Raw genomic sequence first — 18076 nt, 5'->3', positions numbered from 1 at the left:
CTCGTCGTTCGCGAACAGCTCGTGTTCGGTTCGTGTTCGGCTCGTTCGTTAAGAAACGAACACGAGCTTATTTCAAACAAACTAAATTTTAAACGAACCGAACATGAACACAAGTTTTGTTCGTTCGTGTTCGGTTCGTTTACACCCCTAGTTAAGACACTCAAATGTTCATTAAACGCCGCATGATCGAAGGAAACTATCTAGACCATCCGATCATAATTGTTGATATTCCTGCGTTAATTGCACCCAGAACACTATAAATATAACCCCACCTCTCATATGAGGGAGAGCTGAAGTCTAGAGAGAGAGCCTGAGGCCTTGAGGAGAAGCTGTAGCTCAGCATCACAGCCGACCTTTGTCGCCGACCGTCGTCGACCACCGCCGCACTCCGACGACCACCACCGTCTGTTATCGACCATCGCCAACCTTCGTCGACCTCTGCCAACCGTCATCAACCACCACTAACCATCATCGATTACCACCAACCAAACGCCGTCAGTTGACGTTGTAATATGAAAAAATATAGTTACCATTTCCCTTCTGTGGGACAAGGGATTTCTGTAATCATTAATCAATAGTGAATTTCTGCAACTGGGTCAGACCCCGTGATTTTTTCCTTACGGGTTTTCCACATAAATTCTTCTGGAGTCATCACCGTTTGTTTTTCTTTCATCAGTGTGCGTGCTGAACTTTCGTATAACGCTAAGACGATAGCCCGTTACACCACCGCCGTAAATTTTATAGCGCGCATCTAATAAAATTATCAAAGCGCTGCTATAAAATTATTAAAAGATTTTCATTTCTATACTTGATAGGGACCTTAACCTGAAATTGAAAAACTAAGAGATATGAAGAAGTCTATAACCCTATCAATGATCGATTTTGATGATCATTATTGGCAATTATCATCATCAGACTGTCTTTGATGGATTCTAGTCATAAGACTATCTTTGCTCGGCAATCATCATTTGTCTTTTATAAGCTAATTACTATCTATTGACTATCATCATTATTCTTTACTATCCTCCAGCAATCCCAACTCTAAGAAAGATCGAAATGTATTCTCAACTTTTTAATTTCATCTTCTCCTTTCAAGGGGATAATCAAGGGGATAATAAATGTCTATAAATTTACTTTTATAGTAAATAATTTATATTGGTATAGGACATAAATTTTTTTTATAAAAATATTCACATAAATATCCCCTTTCTAATATCATTTAACAATAATGTTCTGATCAGTTTTGATAACAGTATGTTTGTACTCATTAAAATTAATTTGATATAATACTTCAATTAACAAATTAATTGTATTATTAATCTTGAATTAAATTATATTACTCTAAAAAAAAACTAATCACATATGCTCAGCAAGTTCTGACACCACTGAAAATTAGCATCAGGATTTGTTTGACAATGCGTTGAGTTTTCGTTTAGTTGTATTGAACGCTGCCGATTGCGCCACGTGATTTTTGAAGGTAGCCGAAGAAGCCGACCCATGAATTTTCACCAGGTTGTAATAGAAGATGCCAATAAGGCCACGCGGTTCGCGGTGCAGCCGCCGTGACAGAGCTAACATGGTGCATGTAATATTTAATTTAGCAAGGTTTAGAGCAGGGCTGAAGAAGTGAGGAAGAGACAACGAACCTGCTCTAATGCCGCCGGATTACCCTTCAGATCTGATCCGAGACATAAAGATCCGCCTGCGTCAGGCCGCCGGCGTGCCTTCTTACGATCCCGGCGACCCTAATCTCCCCTCCTTTCCATCCGTCGCCGATTCCGTGGCGGCTCTCGATCCCACTCTTCCCGACTACCTCCGCTGCAAGAGATGCCATGGAGGACTTGTCAGAGGGATCAACTCAACCATCTGTATCTTCTGTGGCGCAGAGCAGAGAGGGGATGGCGTTTACCGGACGATCTCTTTCAACTCCACTCTGGGTTACCGGAAATTGCTCCAATCCCTCGACCTTGACGGTTCGGTAAATGCTTTTTATCCCTTTTGATGTTTGCGTTCATCTGACGGAGATGCCATGTTGATTGGGATGTTTTAGATTAGGCTGCTTGTTCTGATACAATTCACTATACGGGCCTACTGTTGCTAGAAAATTTATGTAGAGAAATTTAAAGATACAGAGGGTGCAAACCATGGTGGCAGGGGCACTTGAGCTTCCATTTTTCCGGTTTACTAATACCTGTTTGGCCGACTAAATAATACCTTGTCCGATTGGTTGACAAAAATATGGTTATGCTGTTTAGGGTTTTTGCAGGGGCATTATCATAATATGACAATGGTGTTAGCTTCCTGAAAATTAAATAACTGAGCGGACTAAAATTTGAACGACGCAAAAGAGGATTAACATGGAAATAAAGATTGGGTTGGTCAGATTAAGGTTGTTTCTTGATGAAAGCTGCAGTTTTGGAGTGTTTATGATAGCCATCTTCTTGCCCAAGTGTGCCTTGTAAGTTGAGAAACAAATTGGTTTGCAAGGATTCTTACTGATATACCGTTTATTGATAAAAAGTATCTAGTGAATATATGATACACATTGCGTGTCATGAAAATTTAGGATTTTCTTTGCACTCAATGGCTCAATTTTGATAACTTTGCTGCAATTAAAAGTAGACTAGAGCTATGAAAAAGGTTATGAATACATTTTATGTTCTCATGTGCTGTTCTTGGCATTGCTTTACACGCTGCTGATTCCAGATTGTGTTTGATGTGCTAAATTTGCATCATATTGATGTATCCTAAGCTATTATGCAAAATATTGAAACAAATTAAAAAGTGGACTTAAAATATCTGTTCAAGAAAACAACTTGAAATCAGATCGATAATGTTAATGTGAATGGTGTAAAAGAAGTCCTTTAAATCTTTCTTGAAAGAAGGTACATATGCTAATGTGAATGGTATAAAAGGCATCCCACTATGTTTTGCGTCACATGCACTCATTCATGCATAATCATCCTTACTGGGTTGTATCATTTATGCATTAAGGATCTAAATCTTTAATGGGACATGCAATTCAGAGTTTCATGTCTTCTGAATGGATTTTTAGTATTGAATATCTGCTCCCTAACTCCTTTAAACAAGTAATTTGTTATCGACCTTGTACAGCTGACAACATTAAAAGCTGTATACTTTTTTAGGAGCTGATATTCTTGTAATATGATTCTTGTGCAAGCAAATTACATGCTAATGTGTTTTATATGTAACTAAATTTAACAAGTATTTTGAGTTGGGATTACGAATAATCTCTCTCCATTTTTTAGTTTTGTATGAGGTGTTAAATCTATTGCGCTCTTTTTTTTTCGAACAATTTTAGGTTTAGTCTGGCCCTTTTTCTTACTACTCCTTTCCATAGATTTTATCAACCATATTAGCATTATTGTACATGTCCAAATAACAACTGTTTATTTTCTACTACCTTACTTTCTATGGATGCAATTAAAATACTGGAGGATAATTTATGATCAGTAATGCTTCAGGAAGTGGTTAATTTGGAAGCTGAATCAAAGGAGTCAAGTAAGGGCCAGAATTCACCAAATGGTGGGTTGACATTAGCTAAAATTTTGGATTTAGAGTTTAGATGGCCTAGAGAAGTTGCTGGAATTGATAATAACAGTGGCAGTGAGGCTCCTCAGGTAGCCCTTGTAAGTTTATCAGGTGTTGATTTGGATAATTTTTTCTCTGATCAGAAAAATGAGATTTTCTCCAGATCTAATACTTCTCACTCCACAAGCAGTGCACCTCAAGTGAGAACTTATGATGCAAACTCATTTTCAGTTGATTGGGACCCTTTTCTGTCCAGTACAATAAATGAAACAACTTCCAGTGTCAATTTATCCTCTGGATCCCAAAAGTTTGGTTTTTCGGAAGAACGGCAATCATTAGACGTGACAAATAGTTCTGCTAATGCCAAAAGTGGCGCTTTGGATGATGCTTTTGCTGATTGGGAAACCGACTTTCAATCTGCTAGTTCTGCAACATTTGATGCCAAGTCCAAACAAATAGATCCTGAGCACATTCCTAAAGACTTTCAATCTGCTAATCCTGCTACAGTCACCACTGAGTCAAGAACTATGGATCCTTTCCATTATGCTGTTGATTATGAAACAGTTGGAACAGAGCCCAAACAAATTGACCTCTTCCAGTTTTTGAATTCTGAAGCAATTTCAACAGATTCCAGGCCTATTGATCCTATCCAGAACTCTGCAGGCTTTCAATCTGTGAATTCCGAAGCAGCTGCAACGGAGTTCGGATATTTTGATAATTTCCAGAATTGTAGTGGCTTTTCTCCTATTATCATATCAATGTCAGATCAAAACACAAATATTGGGCATAATTTCAGCAAGGATGACACTGATGTAGATCTGACATCCAAGAAAACTGATCCAGTAGAAACTATTAGTAGCGCTTTTGTTGGTGATCTTAAGAACGAAAGGGACGAAACAACTTCTGAGAGTGTCAGTAGGACTTGTGATGATTTGGGGCAGAGCAGTGTAAATGAAATCAATAATACGAAAAGTCTAAATTACCATGATGATGACTTGTTTGATGATTGGCAAGATTCTACCACTGCATCCGGGAATTTGTCAATTATGCCATCATTAACGAGCGACAAGCTTCACCCTCTTCCTTTAGAAGTGAACTCGGGAGATGCAGAAGACCTGGAGTTTGGTTGTTTCATACAATCGGATTCATTTTCAGTTGCTTCAAATGATCTGCAAAGTTCAAATCTCATCGATACTAGACAGGGGGGTGATTCAGATGCACACAGGTATGAGGGGAACTAACTTTGCATAGCATGTTTTCTTTGTAGGGCAACAATTAGGCTTCAGAACTTAACCAAATATAAAAATCTTTAGGAATGATCAGGCGTCTTTCTTTCTATATTTTTGTTAAAGCCTAAGTTTTTTGTCTTAATGTTTTGCAGGACAAATCAAACTAACGAAGAAACTGGCAATGCTTCTGCCATACACAGCAGTTTAGACATGAATGAGAATAATCATGATCCATCTGATCTGGATGCTTCCAAACTCAAAGTGGATATGTTACTGGCTCAGATGCCAGACCTCTCGTTCATGCTTGAGGATTCCCTCCATATTCCTAAGAAGCCCTGCAGTTCTGAACCGAACACTTGATTCCGACTCCAGTCGTCCAATCTTAATAATGTTTGTTATGGCAATCAGTTTAGTTATCTTTGGAGCAAGCAAGCACGAGGAGACACTAATTGAAAGTGAAATCTCTAAATAGGCCTTGGATTATTTACATGGGGCCGTTTTTGTCCTAGAATCTATAAGAGTGTCAAGTTAATCCTCAAACTCCTTTAATATGAGCTGAAATAATCTCCATGAAAGATTACCCTACAAAGAGCTAGGGAATCACTTCAACGTTATTCTCATAAAAGAAAATATCTGGTAAGGAAGAAAAAAATAAAGCATTATTAGGAAGAAGAATTCTTCGTACAAAATCATACTTTTGGATACTAGGATTCCCATGGATGTTCTTTAGGATATCAGTGAAAAATCAGCCATTGAAGTTAACAGACAGCTGAGACATATGGTCTGTTTACTGGATAAGCAGAAGTTACTGTTGGTTCTTCGCAGTTGGCTTCAGTTATTCCCAGAATTTTACCTTTTTCTTGAAGGGTTTTCTGATCTGTTTCTGTAACAAGAATTTTGTTTTTCGTTTTTTTTTTTTTTTTTGCTACGATTTTGTTCTTTTATGGACATGTGGACTTAATTGTTTTGATTCATCCAACTTTTTTTTGCTTTTGATGATTATAGTATTTAATAAAAAAAGGTCTTTTCAATGAAGAAATTTAAAATTAACGACTCATTTAAAGTTTTTTTTTTTTTAATATCTTTTTCAGACCCTTCTATTTCTTTTTTTTTTCTGTCAAAATAGTTATATTTCTGCCCTACTCATGTTGATCTAAGCCTAACATGTAGAAACATTCTAGTGTTGCGTGTTTTAGCTTAACTGTAAGTTTGAATATGAGATCCAATGCATATGATTGTCTGAAAATGTGGGATTAAATTTACTCGAAATCTTCAGAAAATGATGTTTTTAAATTTTATTACCAGTAAAAATTTGATACACTGAATTCCGTATGCTGCAGATGTTGAAAAAATAGAGTAAACCTGCAGTTGTTTCTCTAAGCGTGTTATACTAAATATCAACTTTGTGATTATATTCATGCAAAATTTCAAAAGAAAAAATCTTAAGAAGTTATAAGAAACATAATGATTCATTATTCTTCCGTTAAAAGTATATATCTTGAAGCAAATTTGTTAATCACGAGGCTCTGTTTAGTTTAGAAAATTTCAAAATTATATCTATGATTGTTTAAACGTTATTTTTAGCAATTTTATAATAACATAAATATTTCAATGGAAAAAATTTAATAAATGTGCACTTTTACGCAATATAATGGTTGAATGCATAATTTCTCACTGAGAGATGGCCAGTTCAAATCATACACATTATTCAGCTCGCCTTTCCAATAATATATATGTATGTATGTATGTATGTATGTATATAATACTAAGATTGCCTCAGTGCAAGTTCAAAGGAACCTAAATAGCATATGAAATATGTTTAAAATTTTTGAAGATCATTGAAGGGATCAGACAACCCCTAAATCTTTTGTGCTTGCCGAATAAAATATTTACATGAGATAAATTTGAGGAGCTCAAGATCATTTAACATTAATATTATTAAGTTGCTATTTTTAAGTTAATATGATGTCGAAGAAAATATTATAGGATCAATAGGGACTCGAATCATTTGATGGAGGGATCTAACTTCTAGTTGAATGGCTAAAATTTTTTACTCTAAGCCATCCTTCTGGAGACCCAAAAAAGAAATTGATCAATTAGATCAAATTTGGGTTGGCAAGTCGACCCGCACAACCTATTTAATATGAGACAATTAGATCAAATTTGGGTTGGCAAGTCGACCAAAACTTGACCCAAAAAATTACAAGAGCTACGATTATAATCTCAAATTTGACTGCAGAATCAATTTGTTTAAGCTGCATCTAGATTTTGTCTAGTCGGGTTGAGTTCAAATCGTTGTGTCAATTTTTGACACTCCTAAGTCCCACCATCGCCTTAAAAGATGACATCTTTATTAATACCAACGTCGACATTTGCCATTATCGATAATGACAACCTATCATTGTCTAAGGCTAATTCTTGACTCAACTCTAAAGCCAACACCGAACCCTAAACATCAATGCCCACCATCGAAACCAAGCAGACAGTTGCCAACAATAAAGTCGAAGCCTGTCTTGCCAATAAGGCCAATGCTGATCAATGCTGACAAAATTGATGCCTAATGTCAACACCAACATTAATGCTAGTGGTAATGTTCACCATCATCTCAATATAGCTAACACAAACACCAACATTGTCGTTGCAAACAAGGCCTAACAACATTATTGACACCAGTGCTAACACCTACCATCAACAATAAAGTTAATGTTCGACATCAACACAACAACCTAAACTCTAACATGATGTATGATTCAAGCATATCATGCAAATGCTAGTGGACTATAAATACCCAAATCCAAAGAAGCCCATCTACCTTAGCAGGAAGTGACTGTTGGAACTAAGACCCAAATAATAAATGGGACAAAAATGATCTTAATCTCGCATTAGAAGTGAAGGAAAGAATAATAAGCTGATAAAAGTAAAAAAAAAATAAAAAATTTGGTCATAATGCACAAAGACAACTTTTGATAAAGCTGGTCAGTCTCTATCAAGAATTTCACAATTAAGTGTGCCATTCTAGAAAACTTTTGGGAAAGGGTAACCTGATTTATATTAAAAAAAAACTATAAAACAGTGATATTCAATCAAATATGAGATGGATTGAGCCAAAAAAAAAAAAAAAACTTCATTGTAAGATTTGAGTTATGAAAAAAATCACATCCCAAACCTAAACATGGAAAACTATTTAATGAAATCAAATATACTTTATTCAAATCATTAACTGATTCAACGCATTCCCACAAAAATAAATACGTAGATCCAAGACTAATACTTATTATAAAGAAGCGTCACTGAGTTCCATCTCTTTACTGCCAGTTCTTGCAGGAAAAAAAAAAATTTCGACTGAGTCTCATCCAGAGGAGCAAAAATAAGATAAAAGTCCACCCTAAATGCGAAAAAAAAAATAAAATCAGCTAATAAACAATGAGAATATAACTCCAAAAAGATGGATATCGCATGTAAAAAAAACCATACTCATTCTCAGCTCACGGTGATTTCCCCTGGATTCAATTCTGTAAGATGGTAAACTCCCTTTCATCTCCAACCCAGAAGTAGAAGCTTTAAAACAGCCATTCTTATGAACAATCCATTCTTTGCTTGTCTAAAATAAGCAGCTCTGGGATCAGAATCCACTTCCAGTGCAATCTGCAAAGTATTATTTACATCTCGGTATTATAATGACAAGAATATATCAGAAAAATGCAATAAAACTTGATTAAACCTCGTCAAGTCTTGGAAGGGGATGCATCAAAACTGCATGCTTTGGCATCACATTCAAAACATGATTGTCTACTACGTATTTTCCACGAGCTGCTTCATACAAATCTATTCTCTCACCAAATCTTTCTCGCTGGATCCTCGTTTGATATATTACATCACATTTTGATGCCACATCCAACAGATCACTGCTTTCTTCCCATTCAACACCCTTTGCTGTCAGATACTCTTTTATATCATCCTATTTTTCATTGAAAAAGGAAAACTATAGATTAAGCAATCATTTAGTTTGAGTTTGAAAAATGTGCAATTTGCTTGATAGGTACAAGTAAACAGGACGTTTCGGCTGATATGGCAATAATATACCTCCATTAAGGGCTTTATGGTTTGTCGAAAAAAGAATAGATAATGACTGAAATAGAGAAATATGTTAAAATGAACCCACAACTCTATGTAGGAAACTATTAGAATCGATAAAAATGTCAATTTAGTCCCAGATTTGTTTAATGAGGGCTAGAATAGTCCTCATTAGGGTCTATTTTAGCTCATATTAAAAGGGTCGAGAGACTAATTTGAGATTTTTGTAGACTTTGGGACTAAGATGGCCCCATGTAAATAGTAAGGGGACTATTTAGACACTTTAGTCAATTGAAATGTAATAGATTTGAAATATTTTGGATTTGTTCCGTTAGAGATAAAATAAATGTAAGAATTTAGAGATAAAATAAATGCAAGAATTTACTATTTTATATTTGATTCAAAGTAAAATGAAATCAATATAAAACTCATCAACGGGAGGCTAGCAGATAGTAGCGGCAACGACTGGCTGCAGTAGAGAGCGCTCAGTGGTGGTAGTTTCTGCGATGCATTTGAAAGTTGGCTGAATCTTACATGTTTGGAATACACCACAAATGAGCCATACGGTGAACTTGAAATTTACTGAAATTATACACTGCATTCGAGTTCCCCCTTACAATCCAAATGCTACACCGATTTTACATCCAACCAAAAACCCAAGCAGACTCAGAAAGTTGTGATAAGATCAGTTTGTTATTTTGGATAAATCTTTACCTTCATCTTAACAACATCAGGAGAGATGAAGTAGATTTTGATATCTTGGTACTTTGAAATCAAATAAGCCAGCGAACGAACAGTTCTTCCATTAGCAAGATCACCCACCAGGCCCAATTTTATTCCATCAAATCTTCCTAATTCTCTTCCGATTGTGTAGACATCTAAAAGAGCCTGTCAAAAGCAAAAAATATTCAGGATTTGTCATATTCCAAGCTCGAGCATTCATGTAGGAGCTGACCAAATTCTATAATATCTTTTGAAATAAAATCATGAATTTGACTTGCTGGAACTGGTTTAAAGTAGTATTCAAAAGTATACAAAAAATATTTTTTTCTAATCCATGCATTGGGCAAATTATGTAAAAAGTGGAGGATTGCGTTAGGTGGTCTACAACAAGCATTAAAATTTTGTTGAAAAACTATGACCACTATGACAATGGGCAAACAAGAGAGTACAACAAAATATTGACGAAAAACAGAGATTTAAAGGTTAAATTTATAACATTGTAATAAAAATAACATATTGCATGAATCCAATCAGTGTGAAAACAAGAGATTACCACAAACAACTTGAAACTGATAGAAATAAAAATGAAAAGATGACGTTCAATAAAATCTATAGTAATAGAGTGCAAAATGAGTATACTTTGGAAACTTTTGGGTAGCATCTACGAAGGAAAATTTTGAAAAGTAGACTTGATGGTTTGAGAATTAGCACTGAGACTAAAAAGTCCATTATTATTACTATGGGAAGAAATTAAAAAAGAAACAGAAAAAAAAAAAAAAGGTCAACAGCAAACATGTCGCAAGTTTAAAAAGTACATAAGATAAAAATAACATCCCATTTTTGAAGACTAGGGGGGTGGGTGGGATGGGTGACAAGCGTCAGGTGCTGTGAAGCACGGCCTACTCACGAAAGCATACAAGGTGTATCAATAGTACCGATATTTGAGTCCAGTTATTGATCCCACAGGGAACGAGATGAACTTAGGTAAGAAAAATTCTAGCCTACATATGTCGATCCTAGCCTGAAATGATAATTTAATGAAAATACTATAAAAACAATCCTAAGTTAACAACAAAGGTGAAGGGTTTTACGAGTACTTAAAATTTCTCCCCTTAAATGGTTCAAATAAGACCTTCGAATGTGAAAGTAATTTAAAGAAAATCAAGGTAACAAACGAGAACACAACTCAACTTTACCTCCTTCCGGTAGTATAAAGAAGTTTGTCTAGAAATTAGACTTACTTTCAAAAATCCAATTACTATCCCGATCATATCATTCTCCCAGTAAGTTTGCATTACCTTAAATGATATATCTCTATTTCCATAGGCTAATGTGATTAACTTAGTTGATTCTATTATGATCTCTTCCAAGGCTAAAAAATCAACAGATTTTAGCAAATCAAATGACCAAAAAGAAGTGTAAAGGAAGTCCAGGAAGTTAGCCATCTCCGAAACGTTTACACTTAAAACCACACAAACTTTCACATCCATCAATCTTACTTCCCCGTCCCAAGAGAGAATTAGTATATACGCACTATTTATGCTTGAACACATCAATAAATTCATTTGATAAAATAATACAGTTCACAAAGTAAAACTCTAGAAAGCTTTTCTGCCTTTCTTCACAATTGAAAGAAGATGAACTTACAAGCACAAGTCTCTCAAGTCCTCCCAAACCTCACTTCTACTCTCTTAGTTGATCTTCTTCTGGCCTTTTCCCTTCTCGTTCGTCCCTCAAGAATTTTTGTTAAAAGAAAACTAAGAAAAAAAGCCTCCTTAATTCGTGATCAGGCATTTTATACCTCCCTCCCCAAACTTAAGTTTTGAACCGCCATAAATATCAAATTCGGGTTCGCGCGCCTAGGCGCCACACTTGTAAATTTTTCCACAAAAGGCTGACACCATGGCACCGCGATCGCGGCGCCTAGGCACTGATGGCAGCGCTTAGGCGCCCAATAAGCAGCGCCAACTTTCTGTCTTTTCGAGCGCCCAGTGGCTAGACTTGCTCCAATCTCCAATTTGATCTATTTCGATTCCCGTTCGTCCCCTTTCCTGCTACGATATACAAAAATAACATAATCTTCCTCAAAATACAGTATTATCATATACAATATAAAAATACAGATAACAATAAGTGCAAAATTATCAACACATCAAAATCTTTCAAACTTAGATGTTAATTGCTCTCAAATAATTTCATAACTTAATTTTTTAAATTTTCAAAGGGTTTATAAATAGTGGACATTTGCTAATAGTCTTCTTCAATCCAGACTTCTAAAACTTACATAAACATAACAACAATCCATTCTATAAAGCTTCCTTTCATAATCTTTCCTTAAAACAATAACTCCACACCAAAATTAGTAAAATCCCTGTATTCTTCTCAAGCACTTTTGATTACAAGCTTAACTAATTCAATTGAACATATCAACTTTGAAAAGTTAAACCCCCTATTAAGTCAAATTGATCAATTTATAGTTTATAAACATGAAGGTTGAATTGGAATAAAAAATCAATGAATCAACTTTTAATTGGAACCAATTTTTCATAGAGCCTCTCCTCAAGCTTCTCCCCAAATGTTCATATAATATTTTGCTTTTACTTCTAGTTTTGATCATGAAACACACTTTTATCATATGTTTTTCATATGAATGTTTCCCATTTTTTTTAACATAGGGCATTACTATATATAGATCAGCCCATAAGGATTTTGAATTCCTCCATCACATCGATAGATGAAAATTATTTTTCATATTATTTCTTCGAATTCAAAGTTTAGGACTTATAAACTAAAATCTTCTAATTCTATTAATCTGAAGCTAACCTTTTAAATATGTCAATCCAACTGAAACTAGCTAACCGAGCAATAAAAGCTATCTTAGATTCAAATACATGGATAAAACCAATTTTGTTAGGTAGTAAACTTTTAAGTTCCAACGATGTCAGTTAACTCTAAATAGAACTTATGTCATCTGTCTATGTTATTCTATTGTTCCGAAATGTTCAAGCATTAACTCAAATCCATCACAATTTAAGAAAAGAAAAACAAAATTTTAAGTTTTGATTACATGCAAGGGTTAAGCATTTTAACATCACTGCATCCCCCCCAACTTATTAAATCCACAATTTTTTTTTTTATTATTAAATGCACATATGTAATTAGCATAAACTAAAACAGAAGTATAACATAAGCATAGACACAAAATCTCAAAAGTTAACAATCATAAGTATCTGCATCAACATAACAGAGAATAGTATCAAAACAAATTCACAATATGCAACTGAACCAACCGACAAAAGCTGCTCAACATACAAGGCATAGCACAATATAAGAGTTCCAAATATAAAATAAAAAACATATTACAGAGTTCCATAAAACATAAAATTACATTACAACATAAAACAAAAATAAAACAACTAGCAGTAACAGTAGCAGATCGGAGCAACAAGAAACAACCAAGCAGAAGTTGTAGCCAACTCAATCATCACCTCCCTCATCTTCTCCTCCTCCTTCTTCTTCCTTTTCCTGATATTCTGTCATAGGCTGGTGGGTGTTCTCATAAGGCAAATAGGGAGAGTACACAAAAAACAATCGGGATCTCATCTCCTAACCACTGATTCCTCCTATACATCTCAAACTGGGTGTCCTGAAAAACTACGAATCTGATCGAATTGGCTTTTATTTTGTCAATCCATATGCGCCACCCAGTCAGCCAAACCATACATCTCCGTCTGTATGATTGCGTTGTCATCCTATAGTGTATCAAGCCACTAATTGACGTCATAGAAGCGGAGAGGTGAGGTCTAGCAGTAGAAGAAGAGGGTCGAGAGGAACTTTCACCTCGCCTAAATACCTGATGTCGACTGTAAACCCCACTATTTTCTTTAATAATAGATTTCAGAAGTTTTAGCTGCTCATCCAAACTCTCATAAGCAACATCTGAATTTTGGCACAGAATGAAAATAGTAGAAGGGTGGTCAAGTCCGATTGTAGACCCCCCTTTTGTCATATTATGAATGAAATGATGAAAAAGGGATTCTACATCAATAGTTTTTCCAATTTGAATACAGAAATTCAATGTAGCCCTATCCCTAGAAACCTCACTCAAATTCGTAGAGGGAAGAAGCTTGGTAGATAAGAAATAATGCCAAGCCTTGAAAACAACAGTCAAAGCAGAAGGGAAATTAATTTTTATATCGTTTCTCACCTTCCAAGTTCCTTACCATTAGTCAAAAAGTTTAAAATTTCTACTATGTCAGAATCTACAAGAGTAAATTGGCAGTAAAAAAATATCAGAACAAGCTTGCAACGAAAACAAAAGCTTTAATTCTGGAAGAAGAGAAATTCACTTGCTTTCCTCTAACAAAGGCAGAATCAGCTGATGTCACAGACAAGTTCGCATAAAATTCCCGCACAACAGGAATCACCGCAATGCCTGTATGGAAGCAAAACTGCTCTCAATCCCTCTTATCAATCATAGATCCCACGACACCTCCTGGGTTCTCAAAATCCCTCTATGGAATTAATTTATTCGAAACCAAAAAATCGTTATATCATTCTGCATTTGTGCTAACGAATTTTTTGTAATCGAAGGATGATTTAAATTTTCCACCTTTAGTCTTGGGTGCCATGAAACAATGCAGCAAATGAAGAACAAAACAAGCATTGTGAAGCTCAAAATGCCAATTTTCACGTTTCAACCAGTAAATCACAAACAAATCAAAGATCTCAGGCTCAAAACTCACTAATCAGCAACCAAACCTAAGATCTCAAGGTAAAACCTCAAAAAAGCACCAAATAAAATTGAAGGAAAGAGCGAAGGAGAGCAATATTTACCTTAGAAATGCAAGATCTACCCTTCAAAACCCCTAGATCAAGAGAAAATCAAAAGATTTCGGATGCCCTAGGATGCTCAAAGGATGAAGGAGAATGGATCGGGAGAAATTTTAAAGAAAATGATCTTAAAAACATTTATTTTCGCTTTTATACGGCTCTGGGCACCCAGGCATTGAGGTGTTGGTGCCTAGGCTCTAGGGTGCTGCCACCTAGGCACCCAAACATATTTGAAATAGGATAGTACGACGTCCCAGCGTCGCGATAGCGCCGCCTAAGTGCTGCATTATAGAGTGGGTGGCGCCTAAGCACTAAAAGGGCAATGCCTAGGCGCCCAACTAAGCACATGACTCAAATGCCGCGCCCCTGAGCCCAAAATTGAACGATTAGCACTTAGGCATCAGACTAACATCAGCCCGATTCACTTCATTTCACTAAATGTTTCCAACTACACAATAATTTCACAACAAATCCTCTAAAACAACACAAACAAATAAAAAATAAACAACCAATACTGAAAACACAACAAAATAAATACAAGAAAATGAAAACATAAAACAAAAATCACAAATATAAACTTAAGTTGCCTCTCAATAAGCGCTTAGTTTAATGTCATCAGTCCGACAATGTCAGATATTCTAATTGGGTTGACCCAAAGTCAAAGCTTCGATAATAACAAGTTTCTCTTCCTCGTTTGTCCAATTACCTTGAACTTCCTTCCACTAATATGATCAGCAATATCAACCGCTCCGAAGGGTAAATCTTTCAACAGTAAATGATCCCGACCACCTGGATTTAAGGTTTTCTGTAAATAGTTTCAATCGAGAATTATACAACAAAAAATTCTATCATGGCTCAAATTTTTTTCTAAGAATATTTTGATTGTGTCATTTTTTTTTCATTTTTTCTTTATATAACTTGGCATGTTCATAAGATTTCTCCATAATCTCATCAAGTTCATTTAAGTATAGTAATTACTTCTCAACAAAACTATTTAATTGCCCAAAATGCTTTATGCTCAAGTTCAACAGGTAACTAGCATGTCTTCCCAAATGTGAGTCTATAATAAAATATTCATATAGGAGTTTTATAAGCAGTCCTATAAGTCCATAAAGTATCGTCTAATCTCTCAGTCCAATCCTTTCTATTAGGTTTTACGGTCTTCTTTAGGATTCGTTTTATCTCTCTATTGGATATCTCAGCTAGCCCGCTAGTTGGAGGGTCATATGCAGTAGATATCTTATGTTGTATTCCAAAATTTTCAACCCGTGTCTCTATCCTCTTATTCCTAAAATGGCTTCCCCCATTGCTAATAATCATCCTAAACATTCTAAATCTGATAAATTTATTCTTCATCAAGAATTTAGAAATGCTCTGAGCCTCACAGTTAGGGAGACCAACAACCTCAATCCACTTCAACACATAATCCACTGCAACCAAAATATAGAGATTTCTTAGCAAGAGTATAAAGGGCCTCATGAAATCTAAACCCCAAATGTCAAAATTTTCTACTTCCAAAGTATAATTCAAGAGCATTTCATCTTTCTTAGAAACATTGCATACTTTTTTTCACTTGTCACATGTTTTAATATAATCATTTACACCCCTAAATATAGTAAGCAAGTAAAATCCTGATTGTAAAATCTTATATGCAGTTTTATAAACCCAAAATACCCTCCAAATTCAAAATCATGGCATTTCATAATCATATCATGGGTCTCTTCTACTAGCAAATACCTTTTAATTATCTAAACTTTACATTTTCTATATAGGTAAGGGTCATCCTAAAATTAATACTAGCATCGTGAATAAACATTTTCCTCTAGTGATACGACAAATCATAGGGTAAAATATCACTAACAATAAAGTTTATTATGTTTGTATACCACAGAGCACTCAAATCGGAAACAACAAAGAGTTGCTTATTATGGAAATTTTCATTAATATCATAATCTAAAGCATAGAAGTTCTCCTGATCAAGCTAAGATAAGTGATCCGCTATTTGATTTTCAGAATATTTTCTATCCATCATTTCGCTATCAAATTTTTGCAGCAATAATACTCATCCGATCAATCGTGGTTTAGCATCTTTTTTTTAGAAATTAGAAATCGAATTGTTTAATGATCAGTGAAAATAGTCCCTTTTGCTCCAATCAAATAGGATCTAAACTTATCAAAGCATATACAATTGCCAAAAGCACTTTTTCAGTAGAAAAGTGGTCTTTTTATAATCAATACACATGTGCATTTGGTTAAAAAAGAGTAAAGAAAAGTGATTTTTTCTAGTGGCATAGTTTAACTTTCTATAATCAATAAACATATGTCCCCCTGTAACCTGTCTCGTAGAAATTAATTCAATTTGTTCATTCTCAACAGCAGTCACACACCCCTTTTTGGGTACACAATGGATAAAACTAACCCAGATACTGTCTGAGATGATGTAGATAGTGTCGACGCCTAATCATTTCATAATTTTTTTCTTAACTACCTCCTTCATCATAAAGTTTAAGTTTCTTCTGTGGATCAACCCTAGGTCTATGATCATCAACCATGAGAATCCTATGTATACATATCAACAGACTAATCCTCTTAATACCAGCTAAAGTCCACTCAAAGGCTCTGTTAAAACTCCTTAGAACTCTTATCAAAGTCTTCTTGTAAACTATTTAGTTCTTAAGAAATAATTACAGGTAATGTGGAAGACTCCCCCAAATAAGCATACTTCAGATGTTTAGATATAACCTTTAGTTCAACCTTAGGCGGCTCAGCAATGGATGAAACTAATGTTTCCTAGTTTTCTCTTCTTATTCAGGATATCCTTTATAAACTTAACATAACGAGACATTTGCTCCAAAACATCAACAAAAGAGATATTAATGGTCGACTTCTTAAACATTTCTAAGAATCGTGAAAATTATTGATCCAATTTGTGCTTCTAAAGTCTCTAGGGAAAAGGCAAAGGTGACCTTTCTAAATCCTTCCTAAGGGGCGTGGTCGGTTTTCCTAAGTCTTTAGAAGAGTCTTCTATTGATCTTTCAGGCTCAAAGTTCTCTTCTAGCACCTCGGGCTCTTTCCTAATCATTTCCTCCAATTCTCTTCCACTTCTCAACTTAATGACTTTCACATGCTCATTATTTTTTTTCTTTTGAATTAACCTCAGTGTTACTAGAAAGTGTTTTTTGGGATCTGTTACTAAGGGAATTTGCTATTTGACCCAACTAATTTTCATAGTTTCTTATAGTTACAGCTTGAATTTGCAGTTGATTCCCCATCTGCAATACTATTTCCTCCAAAGACAACTTATTTTCCTTAAACTGTTAATTTTGGTCAAAGTCAGGTGGGTACAATGGTTTTGAATTGAAACTTCTCTGATTATTCCAATTCCCAAAGAATTTGTTTGATTATTCCTCCACGGTTGGTTTCCCATCCCTTGACTATTATTATTCCAATTAAATTGGGACGATTCTTCCACCCGGGATTGTAAGTATTGGAGTAAGGGTTATTAAACCTATTGTTAATGACATTCAGGGTCTCAAGAGGCTAAGCACTAAAATCCACCAATTGTCCATATGAATTCTCCTCTATTATCGGTGTTCCTTATGGTTGATTTAACTCTAACTGATATAGTTTCCTAGAGATAGCCACTACTTGGGAAGTCAAAAGTG

At 35.2% G+C, this 18076-nt stretch overlaps 2 protein-coding genes across 5 annotated transcripts in view; one reads left to right on the top strand and one right to left on the bottom strand.

The window, feature by feature from the left end:
- The first annotated feature begins 1531 nt into the window (after positions 1-1531).
- Positions 1532-5751, top strand: LOC110023504. The gene is made up of 3 exons (XM_020722960.1): positions 1532-1978; positions 3486-4777; positions 4934-5751. The coding sequence occupies exons 1-3, from the start codon at positions 1655-1657 to the stop codon at positions 5139-5141; spliced, it is 1824 nt and encodes a 607-aa protein (XP_020578619.1). The 5' UTR covers positions 1532-1654; the 3' UTR covers positions 5142-5751.
- A 2251-nt stretch (positions 5752-8002) lies between these two features.
- The window catches only part of LOC110023383 (aspartate carbamoyltransferase, chloroplastic), a 33437-nt gene continuing 23363 nt past the window's right edge, over positions 8003-18076 (bottom strand). The window contains exons 5-8 of one of the 4 annotated variants that reach the window (XR_002293890.1): positions 9570-9743; positions 8503-8739; positions 8256-8426; positions 8003-8166 (exon numbers count right to left, since the gene is read on the bottom strand). Coding sequence is in view for 1 of the 4 variants with exons in the window: in XM_020722775.1 (XP_020578434.1) it covers positions 8316-8426; positions 8503-8739; positions 9570-9743 (522 nt within the window). In the remaining 3 variants the exon portion in view is untranslated. The other 3 variants (XR_002293892.1, XR_002293891.1, XM_020722775.1) reach the window with 3 other exon arrangements.

This window comes from Phalaenopsis equestris, unplaced genomic scaffold, assembly GCF_001263595.1.
Source record: "Phalaenopsis equestris unplaced genomic scaffold, ASM126359v1 Scaffold000224, whole genome shotgun sequence".
Classification (NCBI taxonomy): Eukaryota; Viridiplantae; Streptophyta; class Magnoliopsida; order Asparagales; family Orchidaceae; genus Phalaenopsis; species Phalaenopsis equestris.
The sequence above is the reverse complement of the archived record's forward strand: the minus strand, read 5'-3'. Positions and strand labels throughout refer to the sequence as shown.